This window comes from Chamaea fasciata, unplaced genomic scaffold, assembly GCF_029207755.1.
Source record: "Chamaea fasciata isolate MVZ Bird 193981 ecotype frontalis unplaced genomic scaffold, bChaFas1.0.hap1 SCAF_25, whole genome shotgun sequence".
NCBI classification, from domain to species: domain Eukaryota; kingdom Metazoa; phylum Chordata; class Aves; order Passeriformes; family Sylviidae; genus Chamaea; species Chamaea fasciata.
The window spans coordinates 5,948,293-5,964,896 of record NW_027094110.1 but is presented as its reverse complement, the minus strand read 5'-3'; the positions used below and the strand labels follow the sequence as shown (position 1 = coordinate 5,964,896).

Sequence of the window (16,604 nt, the reverse complement as noted above, 5' to 3'; positions counted from 1 at the left end):
TGGTTCAAAAAAACCTTAAAGCTCATATCATCACACCCCCACCAGGGGCAGGGGCACCTTCCAGTAGCCCAGGTTTCTTCAAGCCCATCCAGCCTGGCCTGGGACATTTCCAGGGATGGGGCGGGAAGAATTTCCTGCTGATATCTGATCTAAATCTTTCCTCTTTTACTTTAAAATTGTCCCCCCACTTGTCCTGTCACTTGCCCATGTAAAAAGTCAATGTCCCAGGGTGCTGGGAGGTCATTAGAAATGCCTGATGGGATTACAGCCTTCCTCGAGTTTGGAATATAAATGTGTCAGGTGGTCAGTTTTTGCTCTGTGGTGTTTTTGCAACAGGTTCCACCCATTTCAGATATTCCTGGTCACAGGTTTATTCCCACATGGGGTTTTCCTCTATGAATCATTTAACTTGCTATGCTGCCACTGCCAATGTGTTAGAGAAGAGAAAGTGTTGCGAAATTATTTTTCCAGGAACCTTTACGTTCCTGGGTTTCTATTTAGTGGCTTGGACTTGTTTGGTTGTGATAAAAGTGATGCTTCATAAATTGAAACGGGATCAAATAAGTTGTCTCATGACAGTTTCTGTCTAATTTCTGGATTGCTGACTAGTTATGCAGTGTTTGTGGAAATGCTTCTCTCCCAGCAGCCAACAAAAAATGTGGGATACTGAAACTTGGACGTTCAGGCAATTAACCTTCGTCTGTGTTGTCCAGCACCCTGCTTTGTTTTATCTCTGGTTATTCCTCAAGCATCATGTTTCTCAGATGGGTATCAGGATGAAATCCTCCTATGTTGTTTGTCCTTGGGGTTTTTTTTGAGTTTTCCTCTGTAAATGTCCATATCTGGAAGCATATCGGGAACTTGTGGTCATTCCCAGGGCACCACCCATGAGATGTCCCCTGCTGTGACTCAGTAGCCAGACGATGCTCCTGCATGTGGATGTATAAACAAGATGGGTCAGGGCATGTACTGTGACCTGTGGGCTGAACAGCTTCTGTCCCTGAGGCTGAAGTTCCTTCAACTCTCCTCCCTCCCAAGCAGCAGAATTGATCCAAGCCAAAGCTGGAGCAGGGAGTCTGTTAACTATTAAAGGCACTGAGTGGTCATGTATGATTTGGAAAGGATCTGATGTAACACTACAGCCTCATTTAAAGCTCCTGTTTGACCCTCAGCTGCCTGGTCAGAGGTGTTGCCTTTGGAGAAGCTGGTTAAACTGTTGGAGGGCAATCCCTTGGGATAGCTCAGCCTTGAAACCACAGCTCATTGCAGGAGTTCACAAGGTCAGGGGCAACTTGAGGTTCCACCAGAGCAGGGAATCAGCTGGGACTGTAAAAGGGATGAAGGGAGGAGGAGAAAGATGATACCCTTAATTTGAGTCAGTTAATGGTACAGCCACAAAACCAAGGACAGAGGGAGGAGGAAGTGCTGCAGGATGGGAATGAGCAGCCACAGGAGTGATGGGGAGAGTGGGTGGAACCTCTGTGAGCAGCAAACCACTTCATCCTGCTGAGCTGGAAACCAGTGTCTGCATCCCTGCAGGAGCCCACTAGAGTTCTGTTTTTCATAAAATGAACACACACACATCAAAAATAGGGCTGGAAGAGAGACAGAACCCAGTTCATCCATTTCCCTGTGTACTGGCAGCTCTGCTTGTGCTGTTCATGGGAGGTGGTGCATAGAATCATGGAACCATTAAGATGGGAAAAGCACTCTAAGATCACTGAGTGCAAACATTAACCCAGCACTGCTGGGTGGGGATCATTCTCTTCTCCCAGGTAACAAGCAACAGGACAAGGAAATGGCCTCAAGTTGCACCAGGGGAGGTTCAGGTTGGATATTGGGGAAAACTTCTTCCCTAAAAAGGTGGTCAGGCACTGGCTCAGGCTGCCCTGGGCACAGATGGAGTCACCATCCCAGGAAGTGTTCAAAAAACACGTTGATGTGGCACCTGAGACTTGAATTAGTGGTGAACATGGCCGTGCTGGGGTAACATTTGGGCTTGATGGTCTTAGAGGGCTTTTCCAGTCTTCACAGTTTTGTGATTCCATGATTCCAGTCTCACTGCCATGTGCTGCCTGCGCCCACAGTGTTGTTGCAGGAATGTGGCTGCTGGCTCAGGAGCTGTTCACTGGATTTTGGAGTGAACTTCACGCTGAAAAGTTGCCAGCTTGACTGTTGGCAGCTCTCACCCTCACTGGTGGTTCAAGAGGTATTTAAGTCCCTAATGAAACACCTGAGAACATCCTGCCAGAGTTTTTGCAGGGCAGGGAAGGGGTTCCTGCAGAGCTATGGCTTTCTCATCTGGAAGAAATATAGAAGTAGAAATCTTTTCCTCTCATGTCACTTGGCCGCTCGGTTTTTATTTCCACATGTCTGGAGAGTTTTGTCTAAGATCATGTCGCTTTGCAAAATTAAATTTTTCACCAATAAAATTCGATCCCTAAGGAAAGAAGGGAAAGAGAGCAACAAACTCTGGGTTTCAGAATTACGGCCTTTCCTAAATTAAAATACTATCCAGCCTGATGTTTTACGTGGTGAGTTTTATCCCCAGGAGACAATGGGAATAAACTGCAGCTGCTGGAAAGCCCATGGGTCGTGAGAGAGCTTTGGAGCACAGAGCCACAGGCTGGCCATGGCACACATGGCACAGACCAGCGTCCGACTGGATGGCAGGAGATGTGGCTATCAGTCTCTTACAGCCCTGGATGTTTGTTTCTGATTAAATACGTGCTGTTTGTACTGAAAACGATGGGATCTGCTGCCGCCAGCTGCCAAAGCCACTACTCCATCTTGGAGAAGCTTTAAATGTTATGCTTCAGTAATAGCAGTTTTTCTTAAGCAAAGTTTATTGATTTATAGTTTGAGAAAACATATTTTGCATCAGGCTTTGGGGAGTTGGAGGTTACATGGAGGTGGTTTGGCTGCACTGGATTATTAATCATATCCATGGGATTTTGGAATCCTTGCATTTGCACGATTGCAGGCTCGAACTGGAAGCAGCACATCCATCACGCCGGTGGAGCTAACGGGGTGCTGCACAAACCACAGCTCTCAGGTCAGAGGAGCAGCTTTCTGAGGGAGGCAATGACCTCGAAATAACTCTCAAAAGCAGAGTTCAGCCAGGCCTTCGAATTATTCTGTGCCCACTGAAAAACTAAACTTGATCCCAGCCATTCCTGACTGGAATGACAAATGCGGCTGGAGGGGAGCACCAGCCTGAATTGTACCCACTGAGGATGGTCCAGTGAGGTGTTCCAGGCAGTTTCCTCTTGGCTTTTCTTCCTTCCAGCTCAGCTCTGGCTGCACTGGCTCCTGGAGGATTCCTGCCCTCAGCAGTGCCCTGCTCTGCCCTGACGTGGCCTCACCTCAGGTGTGGAGGGCAGCTTTGGGCACCTCAATATACGAAGGATCTGAAGCTGTTGGAGAGTGTCCAAAGGAGGGACACAGAAATAGGGAAGGGTCTGGAGGGGCCACACGAGGAGTGGCTGAGGGCACTTGGTTTGTTCACCCTGGAGCCTGAGGTCAGACCCCCCTGGGGGCTGCAGCTCCTCAGGAGGGGCAGCTCTGATCTCTGCTCTCTGTGACAGTGACAGGACCTGAGGGAAGGGCTGGGCTGTGCCAGGGGAGGGTTAGGTTGGATATCAGGGAAAGGTTCTTCCCCCAGAGGGTGCTGGGCACTGCCCAGGCTCCCCAGGGAATGAGCATGGTCCCAAGGCTGGCAGAGCTCCAGAAGCATGTGGATAATGCCCCCAGGCACAGGGTGGGATTGTTGGGGTGTCCTGGGCAGGGCCAGGATGTGGGCTCGGTCCTCATGAATCCCTTCCAGCTCAGGACATTCCATGCTCCTAGGAGAGAGAGAGGTTGTCCTTTGGAACACACATCAGGCTGGCCCAACGCTGGAGCTTGTGTAGGAGCAGCTGAGCTACGTAACTGCAGGAACATAGTGACTTTTGCTTATAAAAGGGAAAGAACCCAAAACCAGCTGGCTTTATTTTACATTTAATTTCTAAAATAAACTTGGCTCATCAAGAGGATATTTGCCAGCTCAAGAATAAAATTGGAGGGGTTTCTAAAACTTCCCCTGTTGCATAAAGGAGGACAGAGCTGGAGCTGTGCCTTTCAGTCTCATTACATGGTGGTTAATTAATCGTAGGAGACAAAACACACCAAAATAAATTCCTTGACAACTCTCTTAAAATAGTGTACACTGTCCTGACATTGGCCAGTTGTAGATAAAAAAGCATAAAATATTCCCAAAGCATCTAATTTTTTCTGGTTTTTCCTTGGTTTTTTTTTTTTTCTTTTTTCTTGAAAAAAATGTAAATAGTAGGGAATTGTGCCTTCACTGGCTCCAACCTCAGCCACAGAAAGCAACTGGAAGCAACTAGGGCAGTTTCTGCCCTGGCAAGAGCAGCAGCCAGTACCTCTTTTGGCACTGCAGTTCAGGGCTGCATTTTTTTGAAACCTTCCATGAGGAATTTGGTTTTAATTATTCATCACTGAGCTCCCAACAGCTGCAGATTTTTCTGGTTTTAAGGGAAGGCACCTGCCCTCCACAGTCTGAGTACATTTTTGAAATCAGACCTGGATGGTATTCTTGGCACAAGGCAACATCCCAGCACTCTGGGAAGGTGGAGCCAGAGCCAGTACCCAGCTGTGCCTTTTCCCTGAGACTGACCAATGTCAGCACCCTGAGAATCTCTGGAAGTGTCCAAGGCCAGCTTGGGATAGTGGAAGGTGTCCCTGCTCATAGCAGGGGATGGAACTGGATGAGCTTTAAGGTCCCTTCCAACCCAAACCATCCTTTGGTTCCATGATTCTCTGGTGCTCTTTGCCCTTTTTCTTGGGTCCCATCTCAGATCCCTATGATTTTCCAGCCCACCTGTGTTGGCTCATTTCTGAGCTGGCAAAATGGGCTGAACCCCTTCAGTGTCATCCACCACCCCAGCACTACCTGGACGTGCTGCCCACCATGAGATGGATGGGAGGGAAGGTGATGGGATTTCTCTGGTAGGAGCTCTGAGACCCGAGGATTACCAGAAGCTTGTGAGCATGGCTGGAAGTGCTCCGTGCTTTTTAGTTTTCCTTTAGAAGTCACCCCCTTGGGTGTCTGGGCTGCAGTGCTGGGGCTCAGCTCAGCTGCCGTGCTGGATTCCAAATCAGGACAGCCGCCTCCAGCCCCGTGTGTTCCCCCCACCCCAACCCCTGCAGTGCTCTGACCCTGTTTAGATTATGGAAGGATAATTTCACAACTTGATGCTTCCCTGGCTCTTGATGTTTTTAGTTGAATTTTGATCCCAAGGGAAATAAAAGAATCTGGGCAAAACTGCAGTGCTGCTCCAAATTTGCCAGGGAAAGAAAAAAGCCTCCAGTGCATTTGTTGATAATGACTGGAGAGGATACTGCAGTTTCTCAGCATCCCCTCACAAACCCTAACAATTTCCTTCAGGAAAGTCAGGAGGGAAAAGACCCTTCTTGCAGCAGCTCAGTCAAGTGCACATGTGATGCCTCAGCTCTTCATTCCCTCTGTTCATTCCCATCTTCTCTTCCCAGCAATGAAGGAAGAAGACTTTTGTCCTTCAACTTCTTACTCTGACCTTGGAATTTCCAGCTCTTGGTTGGCATCTCTGAGCCAACAACCTCCTTCTTCTCTTCCATGGGCAGTGCAGGGAGCCAGCCAATGCTGCTGAAATTCCAGTGAATATTTGGTGGCTGTTTGAGAGGCCAGGGCAGTGTGGGCAGGGCCAGCGGGGACTGCGCTGATGGAGCAGGTGCAGCTGGAAGCACATGGAGAGGTTTCCAAGGTGCCGTGGTCAAGCACAGGACAGAACTGAGCTGGAAAGAAGCCGTTTTCTGCTGAAACTTTGTCTCCTCAGTGGCCTCTGAAGATGTTTGTCTCTCTTTGAACAAATGGCAGGGATGTCTCAGTTAAGCAACTCCTGCAGTCTTCCACAGAATCATGCAATCACAGAGTACTCTGGAAAAGCCCTCTAAGATCATTGAGTCCACCACTGCCATGTTCACTGCTAGCCCATGTCCCAAGTGCCACATCCACATGTTTTTTAAACACTTCCAGGGATTTTGATTCCACCACTGCCCTGGGCAGCTGTGCCAGGGCCTGACCACACCTTCAGGGAAATAATTTTCCCCATTATCCAACCTGAACCTCCCTTTGAGATCATTTCTTCTTGTCCTGTCCCTGTTCCCTGGCAGCAGAGCCTGACCCCCCTGGCTGACCCCTCCTGTCAGGGAGCTGTGCAGAGTCAGAAGGTCCTCCCTGAGCCTCCTTTTCTCCAGGCTCAGCCCCTCAGCTGCTCCTGATGCTCCAGCCCCTTCTCCAGCTTCATTGTACTTCTCTTGGAGGGCTTTTCCAACCTTAAGGGTGTTGTCATTCCATGATTCCAGGTTACTGCAAGGTGGCTCTGCTCAATGCTGACAGCAGCAGGAATGATGCAGGTCATCCTCTCTCATCTGGCACTTTGCTTCTCTTTTAACCCATAGAGACGGTCACATTCTGAGCCAATCCATCACAGGAAGGCTGTAAATACAATAAACCTGGGGGGTTGCCCCCTTTTTGCTGTGTACGTTTAAAATGATTCCTTTCTTACCCCACCCTTCATTTGTGGAAGCGTGTCCCTGCTCCCCCTGCATATGGATATTCTCATTCCTTAGAAGGAAAAAAAAAGGACAGAAGTGGTTTTTTCTCTTGCTGCAAGCACCCTGGCTGGCTCAGGGACCTGCTTGGGTTCATTGCCTGGCTTCCATGTCACCTTGCCCAGCCACATGGTGTTTCCCAGCACTGTTCAAATCCATTAGCAGGTGCATTTGCTAAAGTAAATTCAGGCTTGCTAAGGAGTGGATTACTTGCCCAGCCATTTGTCATCATAGCAAAAGTTGCCACTGAAGGGGATTAGCATAAAGTGCACAAATAACTTGGAACAAGAGCCTTGTTAATCAGTGTAATTCCCTTCTCCAGCTCTTCAGGGGAGGTTGGGTCATTGGGCCAAGATTCAAAAGGAGCTGTCAGCCTCTTGAGGGGTTTAAGAAACAAATGCTCAGCTAACAAAACACCAAGTGTGTGTGTGGCTGAAAATGGGAAATCCTGTGTAGAATCCTAGAACCCCAGACTGGTTTGGATGGGGAGGGACCATCAAAGCTCATCCAGTTCCACCCTCTCCCATGGACAGGGCCACTCTGCACTAGCCCAGGTTGCTCCAAGCCCTGTTCAGCCTGGCCTTGGACACATCCAGGGGCAGCTGTGCCCAGTTTCTCTGAGCAGTCTGTGCCTGGACCTCACCACCCTCAGAGCCAAGAATTCCTTCACAATATCCCATCTAACTCTGCCCTCTGGCAGTGGGAAGCCATTCCCCCTTGTCCTATCATTCCAGATCCTTGTCTAAAGTCACTCTCCAGCTCTCCTGGAGCCCCCTTAGGCACTGGAGGGGTCTCTAAGGTCTCCCCAGAGCCTTCTCTTCTCCAGGTGAACACCCCCAGCTCTCCCAGCCTGGCTCCAGAGCAGAGGGGCTCCAGGCCTCCTCTGGTCTCTCTCCAGCAGCTCCACATCCTTCCTGTGCTGAAACCCTAGGGCTGGAGGCAGCTCTGCAGGTGGGGTGTCAGCTGAGCAGGACAGAGGGACAGAATCTCTCCCTTCCAGGATGTGGTTGGATTTCTGGTCTTTCTTTCTAACAGCCCTGTGCTGGAGGCCAGCTGTACAGAAACTGTCCCAACTTGCTGCCTTTGGGTTTCATACAGAGCATGGCCCAAGCCTGGGCTGTTTGGACAAGAGGGCTGTGTCCCTGTTATGACACCAGGCAGCTGCCAGGCTTTGGAGTCACATGAGATACTTCCCAGACAGTATCCAAAATGGCATGTGGAGGTGCAGCAGGGCTTACCCATGGTGGAAACTCATTTCCTGTCTTCCTTGGGAGGTTTCTCTAAGAGGAAATGAGGAGAGAGGTTTTATTAGAGCAAATAAAATAATGCCGGGCTGGACCCACTGCCGTGTCTCAGGACCCGTGCCTGCACCAGGACAGCCTCCTGGAGCTTTGGTTATGGTGTCTGCAGGGTGGGGCTGACACTAAACAGTGCCCAAGAGCCTGGCTGAGGATGGCCCTGTGGGCACAGCTGGAGGCAGGATGTGCTAATTCCCAGCAGGGTTTGCTTGTCCTCCTGATCTCTGCACGTGGCAGCTTTGTCTGAGCGTGCGGTCCATCCACCAAGGCTCCATGTGCCGGGTCCTGGCCATTCATTTTTCTGGTGCTGGTCAGCTGACAGCACAGCATGTCAGAGGCTGTGCTACAGAGCCCATGGGCACACTCCTGTCCTGAATCAGGGTGCGAGATGAGGGTCACGTTAGGCTGGGTTGAATTAAAAACTCAGCAGCCAGGTGCAGGTAATAGGTCGCTGTGTCCTGGGAAGCAGCAGGCGGGGCTGGGCATGGGGTGGGATGCTCTGGGGCCTGCCCCTGTGCTCCTCTGGCTTTGAGTGGAGAGGTGGCTGGGTGACTTGTCCACCCTCCTCCGTGTAATGGGTGACTTGATTCCTCTCTCCATGGGGTGTACTCCCAGATCCCTGCCCAGGATCAGAGGCATTGTCTGGGTGCCAGAAGGGAGTGGGTGGTCTGAAGTCTTCAAGCAGCAGGGTGCCAGGCAGGCAGCAAGTCTGCCTCCCAGCAAGGCCTTAGCACTGGATTGACTGGTGTAACTGACAGCACAAGCAGCGTAAGCATGTCTGGGCACTAAAACCTGACCCCTCATTTGCTCTCTGATGTCCTTTGTGTTGACTCTGTTAAAAAGAGCGTAGGGAATTGGCTGGAAGTGCCTTGTGGGAGGTTTGCGCTCACTCAGAACAATGATGCTGCTGATAAACCAGCAGAGGAATACTGGGCTCAACTTCCAGTTCAAGGGACCGTAAAGAGCTGGAATGCACCTGGAATTTGGGTAAATGTCTGTCAGACAGAAACCTCGTGGAGGAGCTGACTGTCAGTGTGGCATGTCCTGCAGGACAGTGATGCCATCACCACTGGATTTATGCAATTGTAGGAAGGAACTGTTCGATCCAAAAAATTTCATTGAAATGGTGGTTGACCACATCCAGCCTCTGTAGGATATTCATAGAATCATGGAATTATTAAGTTGGAAAAGCCCTCTAAGATCGTTAAGCCCAAACTCTCCTCCAGCATTGCCATGTGCACCACTAAACCATGTCCCCAGGTGTTCCATCTGTACATTTTCTTAACATTTCAGGGGAGTGTGATTCCACCACTGGCCTGGGCAACCTTTGCCAGGGCCTGACCACCCTTTCAAGGAGGAAATTTTCCCCTAATATGCACCTAACCTGAACCTCCCCTGACACAACTTGAGGCCTTTCCTCGTGTCCTGTCCCTTGTTTTCTGGGATCAGAGCCAGGTCCCACCTGAGCCTCCTTTTCTCCAGGCTGAGCCCCACCAACTCCCACAGGTGCTCCTGGTGCTCCAGGCCCTTCTCTGGACATGCTGCAACCCCTCAATGTCCAAAGTTAGCCAAGTACAGCACAGCAGAGGTTTGGATGTTGATGGGGAAAGAAGAACCCAACACAGGCCTCAACCACCCTGGTGTAAGGTTTTCTCCCTCCCTCCTGCAGCTGCTGTTGTGTCTCTCTCTGCTGTGGTGAAGCTTTTCTCCAGGGAGATGTGCTTGCCTGTGGAGAGAAGAGTGTTTGTGATTTTCTCAAGTTCAGCACAGACACTGGGAGATCCCTGTGTCTGTTAATCCCCCTCACCCACATCACACACAGCACAGTGATCATTGTCAGGAAGAATAACTTCACTGGAAAAAGGAAACAATAAATTCATTTGGATTCCAGGGAAGGCATTTCAATTCTGGAAACGAGGATTTGAACAGCAAGATTCAGGATTTCTTTAGGTGAGCGAAATAAATGCTTCAGAGGAGCTGAAGCACTTGAAGATTCAGGCAGAGATTGGACATTCCTAGTTTGGGCTGGGAAATCTCTGTGTAGCCTGGCATGAGCTGGGTGCTGGTATCTGAGGTGGGAGATTGCTGCTGCCCAGAAGCTCTGCAGTTTTTGAATTGAATGTTTAATTCTCCTCATTATTAATTAACCTTTTTTCTTTCTTTTTTTCTTCCTTCAGCATGAAAGACTTTCCAGGTAAGAATTTTCTTTTTTTCCTTTTTTTCCCATGTAATATTTATTGGCAGCATGTTTTTGTATGGCTTTGAGGATTCTCTGTGTTTCAAATCCAGTCTGGTACTGGCTATTTGGTCCTTTCCTCAGCTCAGCTGTGGCATCAGTTTGCTTCTATTCTTTACTCCCCAAATTATTTATCTCAGTGCCCTCTTAGAAATAGAGCTGGTTCCCACCACGGAGATGAGAGATTCGTGGGAAGTCACTGCCCATGGGAGGCTGGGCTGGTACCCTGGGATTTTTTCCAGTTGTTGGAGTGGTGGTGGCTGTCAGGTTTTGGGCAGCAATCCCCAGGGCCAAGTGGGGGGTGCTCCCACAGACCCCAGAGCCCTGACTCAGCTGGGTCTGCCACAGCCTCCCGTCCCAACCAGCTGGGCCCTATGCTGGCTGTCCCAAGCTACCACAGCTCCAAAGTGCTGAATCTTCCTCCTGTTTCAGGTTGGAAGCAGCTACAAACCCCACCACGAGTGACTCGTCCTACAGCGACCGTGCCTCCAGCCGCTCCAGTGCCTACAGCCGCAGGGAGAACCGGCTCGCCGCCCTCAGCAGCCGGGCAGAGGAGGAGAGCAACAGGGACTATAAGAAAGTAGGATTTTTTTAAAACTTATTATTGTCACTGCACACACCACAGAACCTGCCTGTTGCTGCAGAAACTGCCCCAAGAATCAGTGGGAAGGAAGAGAAGATGTTTATGTTCATTTTCTGTGTTTCAAAGAATCCGGTGGTTTGGGTTGGAAGGGACCTTAAAGCTCATCCCATTCCACCCCTGTCATGGGCAGGGACACCTTGCACTATCCCAGGTTTGCCCCAAGTCCCATCCAACCTGGACCTGGACACTTCCAGAGATGGGGTAGCCACAGCTTCTCCGAGCTCTGTGCCAGGGTCTCACCACCCTGTGAGTAAGGAATTACCTAAATTAAAACTGTCCCTTTTTTGTGCCACTTGGCTATGTTTAAACTTCTACAAAATTCAACAGCTGTTTTCTTATTTCATAATTAATGAATTATGAAAACATAAGTAATGTGTCCAAGTTGGCTTTGTTTTCCCTTCTTGTCTCCTGATGTGTGTGAGCAAAATGAGCCCCTCAGCTCAGTGCTGAGGGCATGTGTCTGCTCGGAGCAGCGTGGTGGGCTGGGGTTAATTAACCAGGAGCAGCCTGCTTAAGTGAGCTCTTGTTTTGCATTTCAGTTATATGAGAGTGCCCTGTCTGAAAATCAAAAGCTGAAGTCAAAGCTGCAGGAAGCCCAGCTTGAGCTGGCTGATATCAAAGCAAAGTTGGAAAAAGCAGCCCAGGTAAGGGAAAATCTAGGTCCTAACTGGAGAAACTAAACACTGGCCATGACAAACCATCTTGTTCCAGAATGGGAAAGGGAGGGAAGCTCCTGGAAGGATGTTTTTGGGATGGAAGGCACAATAGAGAAGACAGAAATAAGCAAGTAATTTTGTAAATCAACTTGCTGCATCCCAAGCAAGACCATCTGTGGGCTGTCTTGGCCTTTGTGCAGCTCCCTGTGAATGCTCTCGGGTTTAATCACTTTCTATTTTTAATTTCCATAGCAGAAACAGGAGAAAACTTCTGACCGGTCCAGCATGCTGGAGATGGAGAAGAGGGTATGTGTCTCTGCTTTCTTCTGAGTCACAGCCTGTGCCTCGTGTTGCTCTGCAGGGCAGTCATTTCTAGAAGGGAAGCGTTAATTAAAAGATAAGTTGTATTTTTGCCTTGAGAAGCAGTGCACAATGATAATTGTGTTCTGACCTTTGCAAGGCCTGAGACTTTGCTGCTCTCTTTGCACATCAGCTTCGTTCTGATTCCTCTCTTTCATTCTAAGCAGCTGAGCACCACTGGATTGTATCACACTGAGGGACTGTTGGTCCATTATGCTTTAAAACATTCTTGATCCTTACAAATAAAGACTGGTTTTGGGTGGTGGGGGAACAAAAATCCTGGAAGGGCTGCTCTCAATCCCTTCATCCCCTAGCTTGGGTTAATACCAAGGATTGCCCCAGCCCATGGACGGGACCTTGAACTTGCCTTTGTTGAAGTCAGGGTAACATCCTGTATAACTTCTGTTGAGTTAGGATCACAACAGCCACAAATTCTGCAAGTTAGATAGTAAAAATGTGTTCAGCTGTTCTCAGTGAAGGTGCATTAACTGTTTCTGGGATGGCTCATGCATTTTGCACTGATGAATCCCTGGATGAACCATGCTCTGGGTAAAAAGTGACCCAGAACTCATCATCCCCAGCACACTCAGAAGCTGCCTTTTCCTCCCTCTCCTGGCCTCCTGGATTTTTGCATAGGGCAAAGGAGCAGGGCAAAGAGTGTAAATCTTGTTCTTGGTGTGTGTTTCCCACTTGCCCCTTCTCAGGGCATCTCCCTGCCTTGGCACAGGCTTAGCTGAGGCCACTCACATGGCAGAGTCTAATCCTCACTTTCTAAAATGGACTGAAAGCAGTCAGCTTCGCAGCCCTGGATTATCTGGGAGAAGCAGGATTTCCAGGCAGGGAATTTCCTTGTTCTGTTTCCTATTTGAGCAGCTCAGTGACTTTTGTCGTTGCCACCTTTAGTGGAGTATGAGTAAATCCATGGCTTCACCTACAGAGCTCAAAATCACATTACATCAGCAACTTCTAAGAACTGGGATCACTGAAAATGGGAGATAATTTTCATAGAAGTGTGAATAGAGCTTGTGATCTGCCCAAACAGGCCCAGCTTCTATCCCTGCTGGTTTGCCAGCTGCCCTGTCCCATCTGATCAGCTCCTGGTTGTAACCTCTGCCTTGCTTTGGGATACCCTTCAGGGATTGCTGCTACAGAAACACAAGACTCTTATTTTTCTTTAAAAGAAAATATACTGTAATTTTTTTTTTCTAAATGCTTGTGATCTTCTTTGTTATGCATCCTTGTAAACAGGAGAAGCGAGCCCTGGAGCGGAAACTCTCTGAAATGGAGGAGGAAATGAAGGTAAGAAATAATCTTCACTGTGTCTATTCCATTTTTTATGCTTTGTATTCATGTCTTTGGGGATTGTCACCCAGGAGGATATGTTCAAGGTGTACATGGGAAGGATCTCATTTTCCTTTCTGCAGTCAGAACTTGCTTTAATGGCCCTGTTCTTCAAACATGAAATCCTAATAAACTGTCCTGTTCTCATTCATCTGATTGCTCCTATGTTTGATTTGTTCTGCTGTTTGATTGGAGAATGGTGAAAGCTGTTCTCCTTAAATGCCTTCCCAAACTAACTTTTTGTGGCATCGCTGAGTTCCAGTGTGCTGACCCTCTGTGCTCTGACTAGTCTGCAGCCCAAGTTAAGCCGCTGAGGTTCTCTCCGGATGGGTAAGAAGACAAAGCTGGCTTTTGAGCTCACGCACACTGGCCAGGATAAAACACAGAGCGGTTGTGTTCCTATACTCCCTTCCCAAAGCATGTCACTGGGAGGCCACAGCAGCCTGGGATAACTCCAGCAAAGAGGAATTTGCTTCCTGATGGGATGTGCAGCATGGCTTGCTGTCACGAGCCATGGCCACTGGTGCTCTGGCGTGTTCTCGCTCCCGTGGTGTGGCTTCAAGGATGGTTGTGCCCATGAGGGGAGCCCTACAGAGCCCAGGCAGCATCTGGCTGCCCACACCCCCCCAAAGCCTCACCCCGTTCAGCAGTGCTGCGTCACGTTATGCTGTATTTCAGTGCTCATGTTCACAGAATGAGTGTCCCCTTTGCTCTGCCCGTGCCTTCCTTCCCTTTCAACACGAGCAGGTGGGACCAAGCTACTCTCAGAAGGAAGGACCCACCTGAGAGCTCTGCTGGCACCATGCACTGACAGAAACTGCTTCCTGGCACCCTGGAGGAGGTTCCAACTCTGTTTCTGTTTGAAGCTTTGTGTTTCTACCAAGCACATAGCTTTGGAAGGACCGCTGGCTTCTGCTGCATCTTCTGCTGCAATAAGTAATGCAATGATGTGGTGGATTCTTGCTGTAGAGGCTCTTGTTCTCTCAGAGAGGAGAAAATAAGTGTGAATGGGTGAGCCAGGAGGAGAAGGAGAAAGGATGGAATATGTCTAAATTCCAAACTCTTTGTTCAGTGAGCAGGTGGGAACCTTTAACTGCACAGAGACTTTCCTGTAATTACAGAATTGTGGTCTTCAAGAGAAATACAGGCATGAGCAGTTTGTGTTGGTTCTTCAGCTCTGCAGATCACTGCAAACCTGCAACTTCAGCCCATGGAGTAAGAAGACAAGGTGGTGGCCTCTAGTGGCCTCAGTTTGGAAACATACTGCTCTGGAAAGCAGTTAATGAGAGAAGGTGCCTGTAGGGTCTGTTGGACACAGGCAGAGCGCCTCCGGTTCAGGTAGTCTGGAGCTGCAGAGCCATGGAAGCCAAGGTGGTACAGAAGGGGAAACACTGCTGCAGCTTGGATGCGTTCTCACACTGCCTCGAGAGACATGAGCTGAAGGAACCTGTGGTCCAAGTGAAAATGAGCTTCAGGTCCTTGAGACTGGTGCTGACTCTACTCTCTGCCTGTTCTTGCTGCATCAAACAACCAAAGTGGCCTTTTGTTAGTAGAACAAATACACAAGAAATTGGAAGATCTCTCTTCTGCGGTGCTACTAGATTTTTACTAGTTTTTGCAAAACCTTGAGCTTGTAGTGAGTACCTGAGGGCACTGTGACATACCTTGTTTGACAGCTACTCAAAAAAGAGGAATGTAAAACCTCAGAAGAAGGCAGCATTGAATTGGACCTTTCCAAAAGGAGACTTTCATGATGCCTTGAAGTGGGAGAAACAGCCCTGCTGTGTTTGCCTGGAGGGAGATAACCTCTGCAGAGCATCCCTGTTAGTCACTAGTGTGGGAGTTGAACCAGGATAGAATTTGCTAATTCTGGTTGGACTCATTCTTGCTCCTTGCACTACCTAAGTAGCTGTTGTGCAGAGTCAGAAGGAGTAAGTAAGGAATTGTGAAGGAAAATACAAATCCACCAATTTCCTTTAATGTGAAGAGCAGCAAGTGGAAATAACCATACCTGTCAGGTGATTAGGTCTCAGGTTGTTTGGGGGAATTCTTCCCACTAGTCTTTGAATCCAGCAAGATTCGCGTCCTGCTATTGGATGCAGGGGTGTCTGTGTCCAGTTGTGCACATCAGATGTCCTGGCCAGGGCCATCCTCTCCTGGCAGCTGACTTCTGAGGAAGAGGAGGCAGAGGTGACAGAAATGTACAGTACTTTGGGCTGTGTTTGAGGGAATGAGCTTTGTTCCTGTCTGGAGTGTGACCCCTGCTACCAAAGCCATAGAGAAGTGAAGAGGAGCAAGACGGGCTTGGTAACCCCAAGAAGTTTGGTGGCAGAGCTGCTCCTCAGACCTGCTCTTGCAAAGGTGACAGAGCAGTGCAGCATTTCCCTGAGTAACTGCACAATTCGACTGGAGATTCAGAACCTTGGCTGAGGCAGGAGAAAGAAAATTAACATTTGCACTGAGCTGAATTCAATGCCAAGTGCCCGAGGTCCCAACTTAACACAGCAATTGTTCTTGAAGGTCACAGAAGCTCCTTTATTCCATAGCAGTACTGCAGCTCCTGGCCTCAGCCATCGTGCAGGCTCTGGGCATTTTTATTTAGTGTTGAGACACAAAATCCATTAATTGAAGGCAGGTACAGAGAACTGAGAAACCTGCTTTTGCTAAGCCAAGTATCAAGCAGAGTGATAAGCAATCACAGCGGTGTCGTCCAGATCCTGGTCTTTGCCCTTGGCTTCAGTCCCAGCTTCCCAGCCTTTGCTGGATTTGGTGCATAAACAGGAGCCTGGCCTACCTACGGCATACACACGTTTTTACATAAATGATCCTTTCTGTGGGCTGTGCAGTGTGTGGAGGCTGAGCAGCGGCCGATGGGACCATGCTAAGGTTCCGTGCTGTGCTGGTGTGGGAAAACAAAGGTGGTCTCTGAAACGATCACAGTCCTTTCCACCTCGCGTAGCACGATGCCCCTACTATGTATATGAGGTGCTTTCTGCCAGCTGTGAGCCCTGTGATAAAACAGAATATCTTTATTATCTGTGTATCATAAAATCATGGAATATCCTGAATTGAAAGGGACCCGTAGTCCAACCCCTGGCCCTGCTCCCCAACAGTCCCACCCTGTGCATCCCTGGGAGTGTTGTCCAAACACTCCTGGAGCTCTGGCAGCCTTGGGGCTGTGCCCATTCCCTGGGGAGCCTGGGCAGTGCCCAGCACCCTCTGGGGGAAGAACCTTTTTCTGATATCCAGCCTAAATTTCCCGTGATGCAGCTCCAGCCCTTCCCTGGGGTCCTGTCCCTGCTCACAGAGAGCAGAGATCAGAGCTGCGCCTCATGAGGAGCTGCATCCCCCAGTGAGGTCTGACCTCAGGCTCCTCGTCTCCAGGGTGAGCAGACCAAGTATCCTCAGCCATCAAA

At 49.2% G+C, this 16,604-nt stretch overlaps 1 protein-coding gene across 3 annotated transcripts in view; it reads left to right on the top strand.

Annotated features, from left to right (window-relative positions):
- The window catches only part of PPP1R12B (protein phosphatase 1 regulatory subunit 12B), a 131,663-nt gene that overhangs the window by 105,762 nt on the left and 9,297 nt on the right, over positions 1-16,604 (top strand). For 2 of the 3 annotated variants that reach the window (XM_066204079.1, XM_066204082.1), the window contains 5 exons: positions 10,130-10,146; positions 10,621-10,768; positions 11,371-11,475; positions 11,740-11,793; positions 13,096-13,146. In XM_066204079.1, the coding sequence (XP_066060176.1) occupies positions 10,130-10,146; positions 10,621-10,768; positions 11,371-11,475; positions 11,740-11,793; positions 13,096-13,146 (375 nt within the window). Of the gene's footprint in view, positions 1-10,129; positions 10,147-10,620; positions 10,769-11,370; positions 11,476-11,739; positions 11,794-13,095; positions 13,147-13,477; positions 13,519-16,604 lie in introns of all 3 variants that reach the window. The other variant, XM_066204080.1, reaches the window with a different exon arrangement.